This window comes from Protopterus annectens, chromosome 10.part0 (assembly GCF_019279795.1).
Source record: "Protopterus annectens isolate FY-2018-M chromosome 10.part0, PAN1.0, whole genome shotgun sequence".
NCBI lineage: Eukaryota > Metazoa > Chordata > Ceratodontiformes > Protopteridae > Protopterus > Protopterus annectens.
Genome location: NC_056744.1, coordinates 1513456828 through 1513474742, shown reverse-complemented (window position 1 = coordinate 1513474742; position 17915 = coordinate 1513456828). Strand labels below are relative to the sequence as shown.

Sequence of the window (17915 nt, the reverse complement as noted above, 5' to 3'; positions counted from 1 at the left end):
TTGTCAATGTGTTGGTTCCTGGGAGCTCAAGTTGACAAGCAAATCATTCTCAGTTCTTTTGGCTGGATTAATTATTATCTGTCTCATGACATCTTCCTTCTCTTTCGATCTCTGGTGACTGAGTGGCCCTGTTTGTTGAATATCGGCTGTTTCAGCAATATAGGCAATGCTGGAAAACTGACAATGGTGCTGAGGTTTCCTTACCTCTAGCACCCAAGTTCATGTTAGCTTTTGGATCACATTTTACAGGATCATTTGTAGTCAGAAAATCATTAGCTGAGTTCACAACAGGTACCTCATTCAATAATTGATGCTCAGAGTTGGACAGATTATCAATGTTGGAGCTATCCTTTACTTTCTCCTTAGGCCAGGAAAATAACTGTCCATTCTTAAAATCATTGTAATCTCTGAGTAGATTCCAACTTTTAATCTGCTGCAGTTTGTTGTCAAAAGTGAAAATGTTTACATAAAGCTCATCTAACTTCTCTACATATAAAGATTCAGTATATTTTGTTTCAAATTCTAACTGTTGTTTTTCTACTTCATGTATTAATTCTTGTTCTATGGATCCAAAGAACTCCGGCATCCACTTTAAATAACTATAATTGGTTTCCAGGTTGAGTTGTTGCCATTTCTTCAATAACTCTGGATATAAGTTACCAAATCTGGCCATTACTCAAATCCTCAGACCCCTGGGTACTATTATATAATGCAGACAAGCTTCAAAATGAAGTCACTGCCATTGAAGTCTCTTTAATGTATATAATAGGTTCTCAAAGTCTCTGTGCCTTTTTATGAAATGTTCCATATCTGAGGATGTTTAATGGTTCAGACACCTCAAGATTCATGCCTATAACCAGGTTAGAGCTTCTCCAAATAAAGTCCCTTCTTGGAGCATTGTAGGTATGTGTTGCCCTCTGCATCAGACAGTAATCCAGCTTGACATTTTAATTCAAAGCTCCTTCAGTCATGTAGTGCCAAGCCCAGCAAAATATATAATCCAGAAAATAAACAGACCAAAAGCTATGGCACCCTAATAAAAGCACTGTACAACACAAACGTACCAAATATAAACAGTGTGATCACCACAACTGCTGTCAGCATAAAATAAATGTATTAAACAGACAAAAAACTAAATAAAAATGAGCACTTTTGGATGGCTTCCACCCTTCTCCAGATTCTAGATACCTATATAATCAAAAAAAACTTTTAAACAAATCCTACCCAATCACAGACAACTTGTATAAATACCAACCAATGAATAATCCATAAAACACTATTAGATTTGAGTGCTTAATAGATTCAAAATGCCCAATCACATGTGACACCTTGAAATATATACAAATGTCTTTCAATGATATTAATATAATGGGGCAATCAACCAACCAATCAGGCACATAAACAGTAGAGTGTGTGACATGTTGCTGTCACACTTAAGCGTAGATAATAAACAAATCAAAATGTGCAATGTGTAGGTTTCATGGTTAGTAGATCAATGTAACTAATTATATTAATGTTAAAGTAAAATGAAACTGCCCAATCAACAAAATCCATTGATAAAAAATAAAAATATAGTAATTACAAAGTCCATGGCGCAGTCCACTGACAAGTTATATTTGCTTCACAGAAGGACAATATTTTTTGTGTTTGGGCTGGTGATTGTTGTATATGAAGCACTTGTTATCCAATCATCAGGCTTAAATCCATTTAAAAACTAATGGGAAACAAATCCTACAGCATCTGAAACAGGACATAAATAAAAAATCAATAAATCACAAATAAGACCTATATTTATATACCATAGGTAATAGTACAAAATTGTCTGTTTAGCTAACAAATGATATCTATGAAACAATTCCAAGATGTCATATTTCTTAACATGTTCATATCTAAAATATAAAAAAGAATACTGCTAGCAGTCTGCATTACAGAAGTGAGTAGGAACACACACATATAAGGAATAAATATACAAAACAAATGTCCATGCTTTACAAACATTTCATATCAAGAAATATTAAAGCCAGTTGCAGTGCATAATGGCAGCTTTATCTTAAAAATCAGTAAATAGGAATTAAACAATGAATGATCCAATTACTTTGCTTAAACCAAAAAACTAACTAATAATATTACACTTGTCTAGGTGGCTAAGTTGTCTCACTGCTGAACTAATGTGTACAGAGCAAAGAATAAATCATTTGCTTTGCTTGTGGCAAAAAATAGGCCAATAATGAACTTATCAACAAATGCTTCAATGTCTAAACACCAGTTTATATGACAGTATACGTGTTTATCTCAGATAGTTATATTCCATATATACTATCTTGTCTTGGGAGCCAAAGATATATGAGCAGAGCCGTGACAAACCAATCACCTTAGTCAAACCAAGAAATAGGCCAGTAGCAATAAACTACCTTGCAGTAATAGAAACTAGCTTCATCTCAAAGTTAGAGAAAATAGGTGAAGCAGTGACAAAGCCAATCGCTATGCTTAACCCAAGAAATGAGCCAGTAGTATTCAGTTTATCTAATAAGCCAGTAGTATTCCATTTATCTTAAAATAGCTACATTGCCTCATGGCTTGGCAAATATAAATGATACAACAAGTAGTCCAATCACTTTACTCATAGCAAGAAACAGGCCAATAATATGCGGCTTAACATTAAATACTTCATTAGTTGAAAGTGAGCATAAACAACACATCATTACTTGAATGCAAATCTATATACCAATGAGACTATAGACTATTAAAGCTCAGGTGATTATATTTATGATAACAATCTAATGTTGGAACTCAATAAAAATTAACAATAATAATAGGTAATCAAAACCATACCAGGCTAACCAATTACTCGAAACAAAATATAAGCAAATGGTATTCAACTATCATGGAGTGATAAAGAACCATTTGTCATAATCAATAAGAATACAAGAAAAGGGATGTGTAAGCATCTAGACATATAGCAAATGGTGGATTCCTAAAACCAAGTGAGAAACAACAATTACAAGTATAGGAACAGAAAGACATTGAACGAACCTAGCCATAAAAATTAATATCAAGACTAAAACAGGCACTAATCATAAAAATGGCAACAGCCCAAGACATAAAACAAATAATGGTCCAATCATCTTAAATGTACACAGGACTGGTTTTTGAGTGACACAATTCATCTGTGACACCAAGATAGATACATTCTTATTTTACATACTGATTGTCTTTATGGGTCCCTTGCCCTCCATTGATGGTATCTGCTGTATCCCCTACTTACCCATTCATCTCCCTCCTGTAAAGCTCATGAAATTCTGTCACATCCCCTTCATCATGTGGGATGAGCACACTTGACAGAATTTTCCTCATTAGTTTAACCCTCACTTCTCTGTAAGTAAGGAAGGAAGTGTCATACAAGCAGCCATGGGCAGAGTTTAGGTATACAAAGGAAGGAAGGAAATCCAAACTGACTGAAGCAAGGCCAATGCAGCATTTATCACTGCCTGTGGCACTGGCCTACTCATGCTCCCGGTACCACACACACGTCTTCACAACCATGAGGTTCATGGTCTGACCTCCACCAAGCCATGCCCATCTGTAGGCAAGTGATTTAGTTCCTTGATCCCCCCACCTGGATGGGTGAGCTAATGCAAATCATTCAATTCCACCCCCTGCTCCAGCTTCTCCAGTGCCTGAGCTAGTAACTGAACTTGGTTTCTATGGGCTGCAGTCAGAAATCCATCATTCTATAACATGTTGTCAAGGGGTTATTTTATGTATTTCTAAAAGATTAGAAAGATTTTAAATGGACTGCAAAACAGAGAATGTTCCGGCTATGATTTTTTTTCAGACAGTCAATTGCAAATGCCTAAGGTTTTTTTTTTGTTTGTTTGTTTGTCATGCCTAGCTGCATTATCTGCTAACTCCAGAATATTTATATTACAATATTCAGGTAAATGGTAACACCAGCCCTGACCCATTCAGCAGAATTCCCCTTTGTCAATAATCTGTGAATAAGACTGACTGGGAACAACAGAACAGTTGCCAATGAACTTCATCTAACAGTCTTAGGTTTAATTCACTTCACTTCTGCTTATACAGTTTATGATTCTAGCAAGTCAATTCACCAAATCAGTGAGGTGCAAGCCTTTTGCCCAGTAATCCTTACTTGTTTAAGTATCAATTAATATGCAGTATATCTTCACAGTACATTTCCAAATAAATAGATGTTGACACCTTGGAATAAACATCTTGGTTATTTGATGTTTATCACATTTATTGTGAGTAGTTTGTATACCATGATGCCAGTCCAATCACTGTTTTTTGTTTTTTTGTTTTTTATTTTTAAGTGCAGCTAAAAGTAGACCACATAACTTCACAGCATAAGGAAGATTCTTTTATTTTTTATTGTTGCCTAAATCTGTAACATGCAAAATGCTTGTTTTGCTTTTCTGGTTTTATTTCAGAATTCTACAGCTATTCTACGTAAAAAGCTTTTCCTTTTAAAAAGGTAAGTGATGACTTAATCCACTGTTCCACAGTACAGTAAAAACATTTGCATGTAAACTTACAATGACCTCTGTCACTAAATGGGTTTTGTGAAAAAATAAAGCACAAAAGTGGCATAAGATGATGCAGACCACAAGAATGTGATGAATTAAATAAACAATTAAAATAAAGACAAAAGTTAAAAATAATTTGACAAACATCAAAGTGACTATTTATAAGAAGCAGATTATGTCATTTTAGAATTGCTGTTTTATTGCTAACATCTGTGTTCTTAGAAATCATAAATGACTAATGCATCACTGACCTCTCAATTTCTCATATTGTTTTGGTTAATGGTTTTCACTGCAAAAACAGTGTTAGAAGTTTCTGTAAAACCAGCAGAGCTGGAGGCACCTGAAAATTATCCTTCAGTGTGGAATTAAGTACTCAGAGCTGTATCTGCAAATGGGTAAGATCTTTGTCTCATGGAGCTGAGATTCAGTCCCAACCAGAGCCCTGGCATTTGTATGTTTCCCCCCTGTCTGTATGGAATTTCTGTAAGTATTCTGGATTCCTCATAAAAACATGCTGACCGATTAGCTATACTAAAAAAAATGTTCCTATATGTTGTATTTTCCATTGTTCTTGTTCCCTTGGCTGAGGCTGGAAAGAATCTGTGGGCAACCAAATTACTATGTTGGTAAACCATAACATTACCGTAACTTAAATTTAATACATATTCTTATGATCTGCAGTCAGTGGTAGTTTGTTTTTTGTATGACATGCCAATATTCTTGCATTTTTCTATGCCTACATCATAGTTTTCAGCAACCAGATGAACAAAACAGGTCAATTTCTTACCTGGAGGACAGACATCTTCTCCTCCTGCATGCTGTGGCATCTTGTAAGATTTTCTACTTTTGATTCTAGAGTATTTGTAACAGATTCCAATGCATTCTGGATACACAAAATGGCATTGTAAGTAAGTATTCCAAATTATATTTTATAGTACCAAGAGTACCAATTAATTAGTCATCATATTTGTTTTCATGACATTATCTCCTACATTATATCTTCAGCAGAAATTCATACAGCTTTAAAGGCTCAGAAAATGTTATCATGTGATCCAGATTCCACAGAGATGGCAAACATGAACAGGTTCAGCAAAATAAACAAGATGTAATTTCATAAAAATGCAACTGCATAATTACTAAACCTTCCACCCTAAAATAAACTCAGTGTTTAGTAGCTACTTTCAATATTACTAGTAATACCATGCAATGATATGAATACATATACAAGATATTATACCCCTCTTATGCTAGGAACAACTGTTTATATCTATATTTTATAAGATTATTTGGTTTACAACAGCCTAGATTTTGAGAACTTAGAACTTGGTGCACTTCACTTGCACAACATTATTTGATAAAGACTAGAGTTTACTAAGTAAAGTTTCCATTCCCATTTTTCAATACTAGAACGGCTAAATAAACTACTAAGCATTCAGTAAAATGAGTGTACATTCTTTCTGTTTCCAAAGAAACAGATTTTATTGCCATTTACTATAATACTTAAATGAGTAGAAGTTTGCATTTGGTTCAAAGAACAACAAAGCAGGGTGGTAATAAGTCTGCCTGAAGATTTCAAATAACATCTGCCTTCTGTCACCACAGATACAAATCAGTGTCACAGTCTGAAGGAATGATGATTTTGTGAAATGTATCATGAAAAGTAACATGGATTTAGTATAATGGTTGCAGTTTTCACCTCAACACCACAAGGTACAGGGTTTGATTGTAAGCTCATGTTATTAGCTAGGTTTAAAATGGCCTGTTAGCCCAGTATCAGCTACGACATAAAAAGCTCTAAATGGTTGGAGAAATTAAAATAAGCACAGATATGGGTTCCATAGATGTAACTATTTCAGGAGTCTGTCTGGTAAAAAGCATGGTACCTTCACACTGCTCATGATTTGTCATGTTTACAGAGCAGCACTGCCTCTACGAATCTAGCCCTTAATAGATCTATGTACCTTGTCAGCTATCAGCAACATGTAAGACAAAGCTCCATAACAAATCTCAGATCTATAGGTATATATATATATATATATATATATATATATATATATATATACACACACACACACACACACACACACACACACACACACACACACACACACCTATCCAATAGCCTCTAAGCTTTTTTTTTTTTTATGGCTTTTACATCTGACAGAAACAAGTGAAATGTCCTTTAAAACATAAGCATTTCTGTAGGAGACAGTTTTGTCATTCTTCATGGTGTAATTCAGTAGTTAAACAAGAACACTGGCAGTTTTATTTCCATAGCCTTACCTTTCACTTTTCTTATCCCTTCCGGTCATTACAGTCCTCTCTGCCAGGCTATTAAATGAGGTATAAACTGGTATAGAAATTCCATAATGAATTCTATTTTTTGTAAACTTAGCAAATTCCTCACTAGAGAAACAAAGTCCATTATTAAAAATCATTAGATCTTGAATATCAGGAATGCAACATGTTGTCTTAGCTCTTGTAGTTGCTCAAGATGTAGAGAAATTAGACAAGTCCCTCCACTTTAAATGGATGTTTATCTGAAATGAGTACACGTTTACAAGATTTGTTACTATACTATATAATACAGGACGACAACAACTTTCTGAGAACTCAGGCTTCTCTCCATCCAGCTCAACATTCTCTTTACTCAGGCTACTTCTATACTACACTGACTAGCACTGCATTTTAAGTATGCCAGTCACAATCAAAGCCAACACCTCCTTCAGTTTCTCACCACCTCATTTCCCAAACAGAAATCTCACATGAAGTCCCAAATCAGCTCATTTCCCAAACAGAAATCTCACTTGGAATCCCACATCTGATGTGCACCAGTCTGTTTTTTCTTGGTGATCCAGCTGCTACTTTTTTGGACACTTTACTGACAAAACCCACCTTCATGCTGAACTTCCACCTTATCAAGAAGGGCAAAGTAGGTCAGTCGAAAAGTAAATTTATGGATTATCATCCTGTCATCTAGGTTTCATTCAAAGATGTTAGGATGTGGTTTTGTTTAGCTTGCAAGGAGAGTTTTTCCTCATGGTTAGGTAGGCAATGGGTAATAAATTTGTCTCTTCAGCATATTTTATTTATGTGGTAGTAGAGATTTAAGTATTTAGTTTTGGTAGTGGAGCTAATTGACTTATGAAACTATAGGATATCAAAGAGGATGGATAGAGAAGTGTCTTGGTCATCTATCACCAAGTGCCCACTCCATGATCTGGCTTACCTCAGCTCTAAGCTGAGGGGCAAAAAAAGTCCTTTCCTTTATCTGGCACTTATCATTTCTCTCTTAATGAGAGCTAGGTCCACCCTGGGAAACACACACACACACACACACACACACACACACACACACACACACACACACACACACACATTTTCTACTTTTAAGAAGTGTAGCAAACTGCTTAACATGTAGCACACATGAAGTGCTGAAGCAAACTGGAGTTCAGAAATGCCGGTGTGGAAATAAATATTGATAACACATTACCAACCAATTGGCATGTGCTGTTCTCACCCCCTCCCCAGGAGCATGCACCAAGGGTTGCTACCCCTTTGCCTCAACCTAGCTGCACTTCTCTGGATGGAGCCATCATGGTGCAGAATGCAATCATCGCCCATGCCAAAACCTATACATTACCAAGTAAAACCATTCCTGATAGTACAGGAACTTTAGGCCAACAATCTTCTTTATTAAGAACCTCTGGGGCCTTTCCAGTTGCTTAATAGTCTTGAAGGGAGTATTGCACTCAATAATTCATCTAATCTGGGCTGAATAAAGTTGGATGATAACTTTTAATTTGATTATATGTCTTTTGATATTAGTTCCAATTAACAGAAAGATTTTCTGATTATTGCTGACATGGTTGTCAAAGGAAGAGAAAATTATCAAACACAGATTCCAATATTTCTGAAATTTTTATTTTTGTGTGGGGTACTGGCAAAACTGTACATTAACAGAGACATACTCATCAAATGTTACAGTAGTACACTTTTTTACATTTAACTGTATCCCCCTTTTCCATCAATTGTTTAGAAGAGTAAGTTCCGTTTGGAATGAATCAACATCATGGGAGATTTGTAAAAACACAAAAAATGGATGGTGAGGTAATGAACCCAAAGCAAACCAGTTTATGTAGTGCTTTTGTCCACTCATTACACAGGACTTCTTCAGAATAAAATACCACATCTCTCTACAAACTTATAAGCATACAAAACAGTCTTAATAAATGCCCAATAAACACATCAGTGATTATTAAAGCAACAGTGCTCTTCCCTCAAATATATGCACACATCTACATAACTATAATAAAAACTCAACTTACACTAATGCATTTTAAAAAAACATGGTTAATAAAAATAATAAGCTCATCTATACATAGCAGCCTTTAATTTTAATACACTAGAAATGGAAATATATTCATTTATACTGGGAAAGCACTTGGCTCTTCTTTTTAATTGCCATTTACATTCCAAAAATTCTAGGAAGTCCTCCACCGGACCTCCTGTCTGGCCCAAGTCTGCCCTATCACTAACACAAAATCTGAACCTATGTCCAGCATTCTGCGCCAGATGTTTATATAAAGCATTTCTTTCATCTTTCTTTGTAATATCATAGTTATGTTGGTAAACTCTTTTCCACAAACTTAACTTAGGACAACAAAAACACTGGGCTACATAATCTACCATTTTGCTCCCACAATAAGACCTACAATAAATTTTAATTGTCCCATATTCTTCCACTACCACTTCTTGACATTCAAGGATATAGGGACACTGTGAGCAGTGGCTACACTTCACCATTTTATCAGGCCCTTCCACTCTCAAAGGCCTCTCAAATAGTGTCTTAAAACACACATCCTTCTTACAAACCAACATTTTTTCACCCACATATTTCATGTATTCCGGATCTATTCCAAACATTTTTTTAATCAGATTCAGCTATTGCCCTAAGTTCTTAAAACTGGCATTAAATGTAGTAATCATAGACCTGTTAAATGTTATGTATTGATCTTGATTATTGCTTAAGGCTACTGAAGTATTATCACCTGTACCTAAAAGAGGGACAAAATGCCCTCCTTCTTTTTTCACCTTCACCTCATTAAAGATGTTAAATAAAAAAATGATCAGGATATCCCCTCACTTTAAACATGTTAAGTAATTTGTCACACTCTTTATTAAACTCCTCTTCCCCAGTAATCATCCTACCCAACCTCACACATTGTCCTTTCACTAAGGCTTTCTTCTGGTTTCTAGGATGCATGCTATCAAAATGGAGAAAAGTATTTGAATAGGTTGGTTTACGATAAATTGTAGATTCAAAACAATTCTTTGACCTATTAATTTGAATAGTAAGGTCTAGGAAGTTAACTGAATTACCTTGTACATCCATAATAAACTTAAGAGAATCTGTAGTGGAATGTAAATAATCATAAAATTCATTTAACCTCTGCTCACTGTCCTTCCAAAAGAATATCATATTGTCAAGGAATCTTCCATACAGTACCCAGGAATCTTTAAACACAGAATTAACTACATAGTTTAGTTCCCAAAATGAAAGTGCTGCATTTGCAAACATGGGGGCACAAACTGCCCTCATAGCTACCCCTTTCTTTTGTCTGAACAACTGGTTTTCGAATACTAAAAAGTTGTTCACTAATACCATTGTCATAAAATTTCTAATTATCTCAGCTTTATTCTTATCCACACCTGCATGAAAGACTAAATAATCATTGAACCAGTCCATCCCTATATCGTGTGGGATAACAGAATATAAATCCTGTACATCCATAGTAACAAATATCAAATTGTCGCATAACAAATTACCAGATATTTTACACAAAAAATCCCATGAGTCCCTCAAAATGCAGGGGCTATTAACAAAAATATTCTTCAAACCAATGTTCACAACCTTGGCTAAAAAGAATGTGCTAGATGCTTAGCATCTACTATAGGATGCATTGGTGCTTCCTAATGTATTTAAAGAAGGAATTTTAACTATCCTTGACTTAAAAATTTAATTAGAGTTCATGATTTGCCATACTAGTCTGGGTACTAGCTTTAGTTCCTTACTGATATTACTGATGCCTGCTTTAATATGAAGAATTTTAGACCTGTTTTGTGATTTAACGATTTCTTTCTTGTTAGAGAATTTAGTTAAGCTGGTGGACCAAACAGTTGTTTGTTCTTAAACTTCCTACTATATTTGGCTCTTGTAGGGATGGCCATGTTTAGATGCTTATATATTTGGGAACAGTACACCTTTTTTATAAATAATAGCTGTGACAGTGTAGTTACTAGTGAATTTAGATAGCTCATCATACTTTCTGAGAAGGCTTATTCTTTTGAAATTTCTGAAGTCAGAATTAATATCTGCAGGGTTTATAGAGATTTTAAGAGAGAAGTTTACAAGTTTATGATCATATTTAACCATGGATAAACTAGAGTAGTGATACACATGGTGGCTGTATTAATTAGGACACAGTCAATAATATTATGCCTTCTAGTTGGTTTGTTAATCATCTCTTTCAAAAAGAATTTTTATGTCTTAAGTGCAAAAATCACTAGATATACCACAGATTTGAAGGTATAGTTGCCCTAGTTTATTAAGAGGTTGTTGACATCTCCCATTATAAAGTTATTTTTGGTAATAGGAAGTACCTCAAGTACACTTAGGAATCTTAAGGGGCAAGGACAGTGTCCTGCAGGAGACGGTAAGTTGATAGTTTGCCTTGTTCAAGGTAAGTTGAAGTTAAGAGTTCAGTGTGTGGATCTCTGGAAAACTGTCTAAAGGTGATGTAGTCCTAGACAAATAATAAAACACCACCACAGTTTCCATCAGTCCTGAATGCATACTAGGTACAAACCCCAGGCATGGGGAGAGTGCTATGTTTACATGAAAACAAAGTCTCAGTAACTACACAAATGTGAACATGCTCAAGCTGTAGGAGAGACTCAAGATCAGACAATTTATTGGTAAGACTTCTGGTGCCGAGAAGAGACATCTTGACATGGTCCAATTTAGGGTTAGAAATGGTTACATTGATACCTGCGATACTGGATTGATCATTAACTGGACTCTGTTTGGAAAAGACACTATGGGGGCAGCAAGGGCTTTAGCCTGTATGCAGAAGCCATGGAACAAGAGGTGCAGACCATCCCTGGTGAAGCAAGTTGGAGTCAGTCATCTCATCCCATACTGACACATACTGGAACCCACTAGAATGACACCTACTACAACTAAGCCAATTGTTGAAGTCAATGAACCTTTTTTTGTATATAACGATCATTCTGGGTGCAGGAAGTATTATACTCTGGGCCAGTGTCTTGCCTACATTGGACACATGCATGGTAAACCAACATGATTAACTGAATGCCCCTCAGATTTATGTGCCTTGAGTCATTCACACCCACAGTAACTACCGTATTTCCCTGAAAATAAGACCGGGTCTTGTACTCTTTCCCCTGCCGAAATACGCAAGAGGGCTTATTATCAGGGGATGCCTTATTTACCCCTCCCGTACAACAATCTACATTTATTCATTTATTCATGTACAAACGTCGACATTTATTCATGTTCATAAATTGACATTTAATTGGCACTTAACAGTTGTGTGAGAATTCTACAGAAACAGTGCAACAAACATTTCATCTTCAGAATATCTACACCTTGGCTTTCACAGTGCAATATTTCATGCTTAACAGAAAGTGCAGAAAAATCTCAGTACATGTGTATTGGAGGAAGGGCATAAAACTGAAAGCAGAAGGAATCCATTCTGTTGCCCCGATAACAGAAAAGTTATTCAAATACAGTCATGTCATCTTCTTCTGGAACACAGTCGTAAGTCTCCAACCCCTGAATTCTGGCCTGGATTTCTTGCAACTCCATTTCCTGTAGAACCATTGGTCCTAATCTGCCATGCCTAGCAATACAGCTATCCTTAAATGAGCACTGCTTGTCCAAGCAGCCTGCTCATAGTGCATTGGCAACATAACTGTCAGTGATTTTATCCCATGAATTTTTCACCCAACTCACGACCTCTTGCAGGCTAGGGTTCTCAAAGTTTCCATGCTGATTTCTCTCCATTCTATTTTCAATGTAGTCATTGAGTTCCATACACAAATGGTCCTTGAATGGCTTGTTTATTGCAATATCAAGAGTCTGGAGATAGGCAGTCATTCCTGCGGGAATCATTATTTGATCTATTCTTCTCCGTGCAAGGAATCTCTTCATGTCTTTAGTGTGGTGAGTGCTGGCTGAATCCCAAACTAGCAGGCCTCTTTCGTTACCCCACCAAACAAGTGGCAGCATTACATCAACCCACTTTCTTATAACCGCTTGTGTGCACCAGGCTTTTTCAGTTTCAAGAATGTAAATGTCTGAAGCATGTTCAATCTTATCTTTCCTGCCCTTACTAATGATTAGAGGTGGGGTTTTCTTTCCATCTAGACAAATTGCCAAAATACAGGTAACACGTGCACTCTCGTAACCAGTTGTGGGAATGTAGATTGACGAGGCACCCCTCTGATCAATTGTTGTTTGAGATCCTTGGCCCATAAACACTGCAGTTTCATCCATTGCAATCATGTTGGAGAGCTGGTATTTAGAAAAGTCAGTGCCATCAACAAAGGACTTGAATGCAAGTGCATGTTTAATAGCTTTAGTATCTTAGAACTTGAATAGTGTTTGTGATCTTCTTAGAGACAGTTCATATCGATGAAGGAAGCCATCCAGCCAATGTTGTGATGCTTTGAATCTTTCTGGGGATATTTCTAACTGTGGTGTCATTGCAAGGGCAAATGCTTGAACATCAGCCCTGCGCACAACCAAAGCCTTTGCTCTCCTGTTAGCAATCCATTCACAGATGATGTCTTCCAGCTCAGGAAATAATTGTTGCTGACCTGACCCACACTTGCACTTCTTAGCCTTTCACTCGTCGGCCTGTTAACTGAGGCAATCATACACTGCATGCCATTTACGGACCATTCGGAGATCTAACTTCTTCTCTTTGCAGAAAACTGTCAGATTCTTTCCCCGGGAGTCCTCCACAATTGCTTTCTTGTACTTGACGGAATAGCTCTTTCTTTTTGGACTCATATTGCCCTGGGAGGGGTTAATTGAAGACTTACGAGACCAGAGTGGCAGCAAAAAATGCCAACGGTTGGAAGACACAGCCACAGCCAATCGTTACCAAGTGCATGCGGTTTACGCTCTCTGTACTTTGACCAATCAAAGTACACTTACCAGTGTTTATGGGCCAAAGATCTCTTTTTGTCAAGTTTATAATTAAACATGCCCATTGTGTGCTGTTGATCTTAACTGTGGCTTATTTTTGGAGTAGGGCATATATCATGACCACCCTGGAAAACCATGTTAGGCCTTATTCTCTGGTTAGGTCTTATTTAGGAAGAAAGATGGTACCACTAGGTGATGATCATACTTGTCTGGAGAGAGGGAATTTAAATCCTTTTGTGATATCATAGATCCTGACAACAGAAAGACAACTATAAGCCTTTGCTCAGTTTTCTAAATGTGGAGTCAGTGAGCCTGACAGAGTCACCAGTTACTAAGACATTATTGTTTTTATTATATCAGGCAGTGTGTGGTCTACCTCTTGGTGACCATTCACTATGTGTGAACATGGTGCCAATGTGGTAGTGTATACCTGCTGAGAGCTAGTCTTTTTATTTCTCAGAGGTTTCAGTAGTAATTTTTTTATTGCCTCAGCATATGTCATCTTAGTGTAGTTGCAATGAGATGTTAGAGGTAGTGTGTGATGCTCAAAGCCCATCGAACTAAATGAGAGGAATGCCTCCAGGTTGCATGTATATTTCAACTGCTCAGATACTAAATTATTCTAGTCACACAGAAGTTCACTGTCTATGAGCAAATGGCAAATACTACACTGCCTGAGAGTACACAGTGTAATATAGTGGACAACAGAAGGGATGCAAGCAGGTTTACTTTCCATTTTGCCCACGGGACTCTTAGATTTAGTTTTCTCAAGGTGCTCAAGATATTTTACTTGTTGCCTGGCTAAGTGTAGAGTGCAGAAGGAGATCTAAGCTAAGCGAATGTGCAACTAATTCTGAGCAGCAAAGAGTGGTTCAGCACAATCAAGTTAGGACGGCACAACTGGTACAGCAACTACATAACAATAAGGAGTCTGTTCAACTGATAGCAGTGCAGTAACCACAAAGGGCAGAACGTGCTACTGATAGTGGTCCAGTTCAAATATGCTCAATGTATATGCAAAACTGTAGCAAAGAAATTCTTGACTAGCAAAAAAAAAAAACAGAAAATTGAAGCAGGCAGTCTGAATGCAACAGCAGCAAATTATCTAGCCTCAGAAAATAAATACAAGCAATGTTCCAAAATGGCTACAAGCACTACCAAACTAAGTTGTGCCCAGTTAGCAATATGCACTAATATCTGCAAAAATCTACTGTCTCAGATGTTAAATGATAACTAAAGCACACTTTCCTGATGTTTGAATGGACTGAAGAAAGGAAGGAAATAAATCCAGTAAAAAACAGGTCAAATATTAACATCTATAAGCAGTTGCTATTGTAAGTTGCACCTGGTACTTTAGCCTGACTTCTCTTTCTCACAGTAAGCCAACGTCATGTAGTTTGTTACTGAAAAATGTTTATTAATAACAGGGAAATGTGACTATTAGGTAGTAAAAAATACTTGAAGCTATTGTAACTAGGACAAGTAGTAAAACATATATTTCTACAGCTTAAGCACCCTTTCTAGTGAAGCTTCAACTACCAGTAACTCAGTGCTGTATTAAACAAGGTAAAAGATCAGAGAGTTTAGAGAAAAGCTGAAAATAAACATACTTAAAAGTTTGGACTTTAGATGTGAGAGCCCAAAGAGTAAAATTTAGCTATTTCCAAATTCAGATGTGTCTAAGCTAGTTGCATCATGGCCTTTATGGAAAATACATTTTTTCTCAGACATATTTTATTAATTTTTAATAAAAGAATTACAAAACTAGAAAGAATTTATCATAACCATTGTACCACAAAGGCAGAAACGTATATTCAGTCTTAAAATAACTGCAAATTTCAGCATGTAAATAACAATTCTGAAAGTATGATACTTTATACAACTTAAGATTAAGTAGCAATCCATAAACTCAGTCCTAATACTACTGTATTTCCCCCGAAAATAAGACCGGGTCTTATACTCTTTCCCCCACCAAAATACGCATTAGGGCTTATTATGAGGGGATGCCTTATTTACCATCTACATTTATTCATGTACAAAAAATCAACATGTATTTATGTACAAAAATTGACATTTATTGAAGTACACAAATTGACATTCATTTGGTACTTTTCTGTTATTTGGCAACATTTCTAAGTAACGCGTTAACAGTTGTGTGAGAATTCTACATAAACAGTGCAACAAACATTTCAGCTTCAGAATATCTACACCTTGGCTTTCACAGTGCAATATTTCATGCTTAACAGAAAGTGCAGAAAAATCTCAATACATGCGTATTTGGAGGAGGGGCATAAAACTGAAAGCAGAAGCAATCCATTCTGTTGCCCTGATAATGGAAAAGTTATTCTAATACAGTCATGTCATCCTCTTCTAGAACATTGTCATAAGTCTCCAACCCCTGAATTCTGGCCTGAATTTCTTGCGACTCCATTTCCTGTAGAACCATTGGCCCTAATCTGTCATGCTTGGCAATACAGCTCTCCTTAAATGAGCACTGCTTGCCCAAGTAGCCTGCTCATAGTGCATTAGCAACACAACTGTCAGTGATTTTATCCCATAAATTTTTCACCCAACTCACGACCTCTTGCAGGCTAGGCTTCACAAAGTTTCCATGCTGATTTCTCTCTATTCTATTTTCAATGAAGTCATTGAGTTCCATGCACAAATGGTCCTTGAATGGCTTGTTTATTGCAATATCAAGAGTCTGGAGATAGGCAGTCATTCCTGCAGGAATCATTATTTGATCTATTCTTCTACGTGCAAGGAATTTCTTCATGTCTTTAGCGCGGTGAGTGCTGGCTGAATCCCAGACTAGCAGACCTCTTTCGCCACCCTGCAAAACAACTGGCAGCATCACATCGACCCACTTCCTTATAACTTCCTTATAACTGCTTGTGTACACCAGGCTTTTTTGGTTTCAAGAATGTAAATGCCTGAAGCACGTTCAATCTTATCTTTCTTGCCCTTATTAATGATTAGAGGTGGGGTTTTCTTTCCATCTAAATGAATTGCCAAAATACAGGTAACACGTGCACTCTTGTAACCAGTGGAGGGAATGTAGATTGACGAGGCACCCCTCTGATCAATTGTTGTTTGAGATCCTGGCCCATAAACACTGCAGTTTCAAACACAGCAATTATGTTGGAGAGTTGGTATTTAGAAAAGTCAATGCCATCAACAAAGGACTTGAATGCAAGTGCACGTTTAATAACTTCAGTATCTTCCAGCTTGAACAGTGTTGTTGATCTTCTTAGAGACAGTTCATATCACTGAAGGAAGCCATCCTGCCAATGTTGTGATGCTTTGAATTCTCCTGGGGATATTTCTAACTATGGTGCCATTGCAACGGCAAATGCTTGAATATCAGCCCTGTGCACAACCAAAGCCTTTGCTCTCCTGTTAGCAATCCATTCACAGATTATGTCTTCCAGCTCAGGAAATAATAGTTGCAGACCTGATCCACACTTGCACTTCTTAGTATTTCCCTTGTCGGACTGTTGACTGAGGTAATCATATGCTTCCCGACATTTTCAGACCATTTGGAGAATTAACTTCTACTCTTTTCAGAAAGCCATCAGATTTTTTCCCCAGGAGTCCTCCATGATTTCTTTCTTGTACTCGATGGAATAGCTCTTTATTTTTGCACTCATCTTATCTGGGAGGGGGTTAATCGAAGACTTATGAGACTGGAGTGGCAACACAAAATGGCGACAGTTAAGAAGACACAACCATAGCTGTTCGTTATGAAGAGTGCGTGCTTTATGCGCGTTGTCTGTACTTTGACCAATCAAAGTACACCTACCAGTGTTTATGGGCCAAGGATCTCAACCATCAAGTTTATAATTCAACACATCCATCATCTGTTGTTGACGATCTTAACTGGGGCTTATTTTGGGGGGAGGGCTTATATCATGACCACCTTGGAAAAAACATGCTAGGCCTTATTCTCTGGTTAGGTCTTATTTATGAAGAAAGACGGTAATTTGAATAAAGTCGTCAGTTTGTGTAAGATATATTTCAAAGAACACAGGCTCAGGATGAAGTAAACAGTAAGGACATACAGCAATGTAAAGCAGTAAAGATTATTAGTTACAGATAATTTGATATAATAACTTCCAAATATTCTTCCA

General features: G+C 36.8%; 1 protein-coding gene across 1 annotated transcript in view; it reads right to left on the bottom strand.

The window, feature by feature from the left end:
• The window catches only part of LOC122814324 (zinc-binding protein A33-like), a 1202255-nt gene that overhangs the window by 883953 nt on the left and 300387 nt on the right, over positions 1 to 17915 (bottom strand). The window contains exon 2 of the mRNA XM_044086911.1: positions 5335 to 5430. Within this exon, the coding sequence (XP_043942846.1) occupies positions 5335 to 5430 (96 nt within the window). The remainder of the gene's footprint in view (positions 1 to 5334; positions 5431 to 17915) is intronic.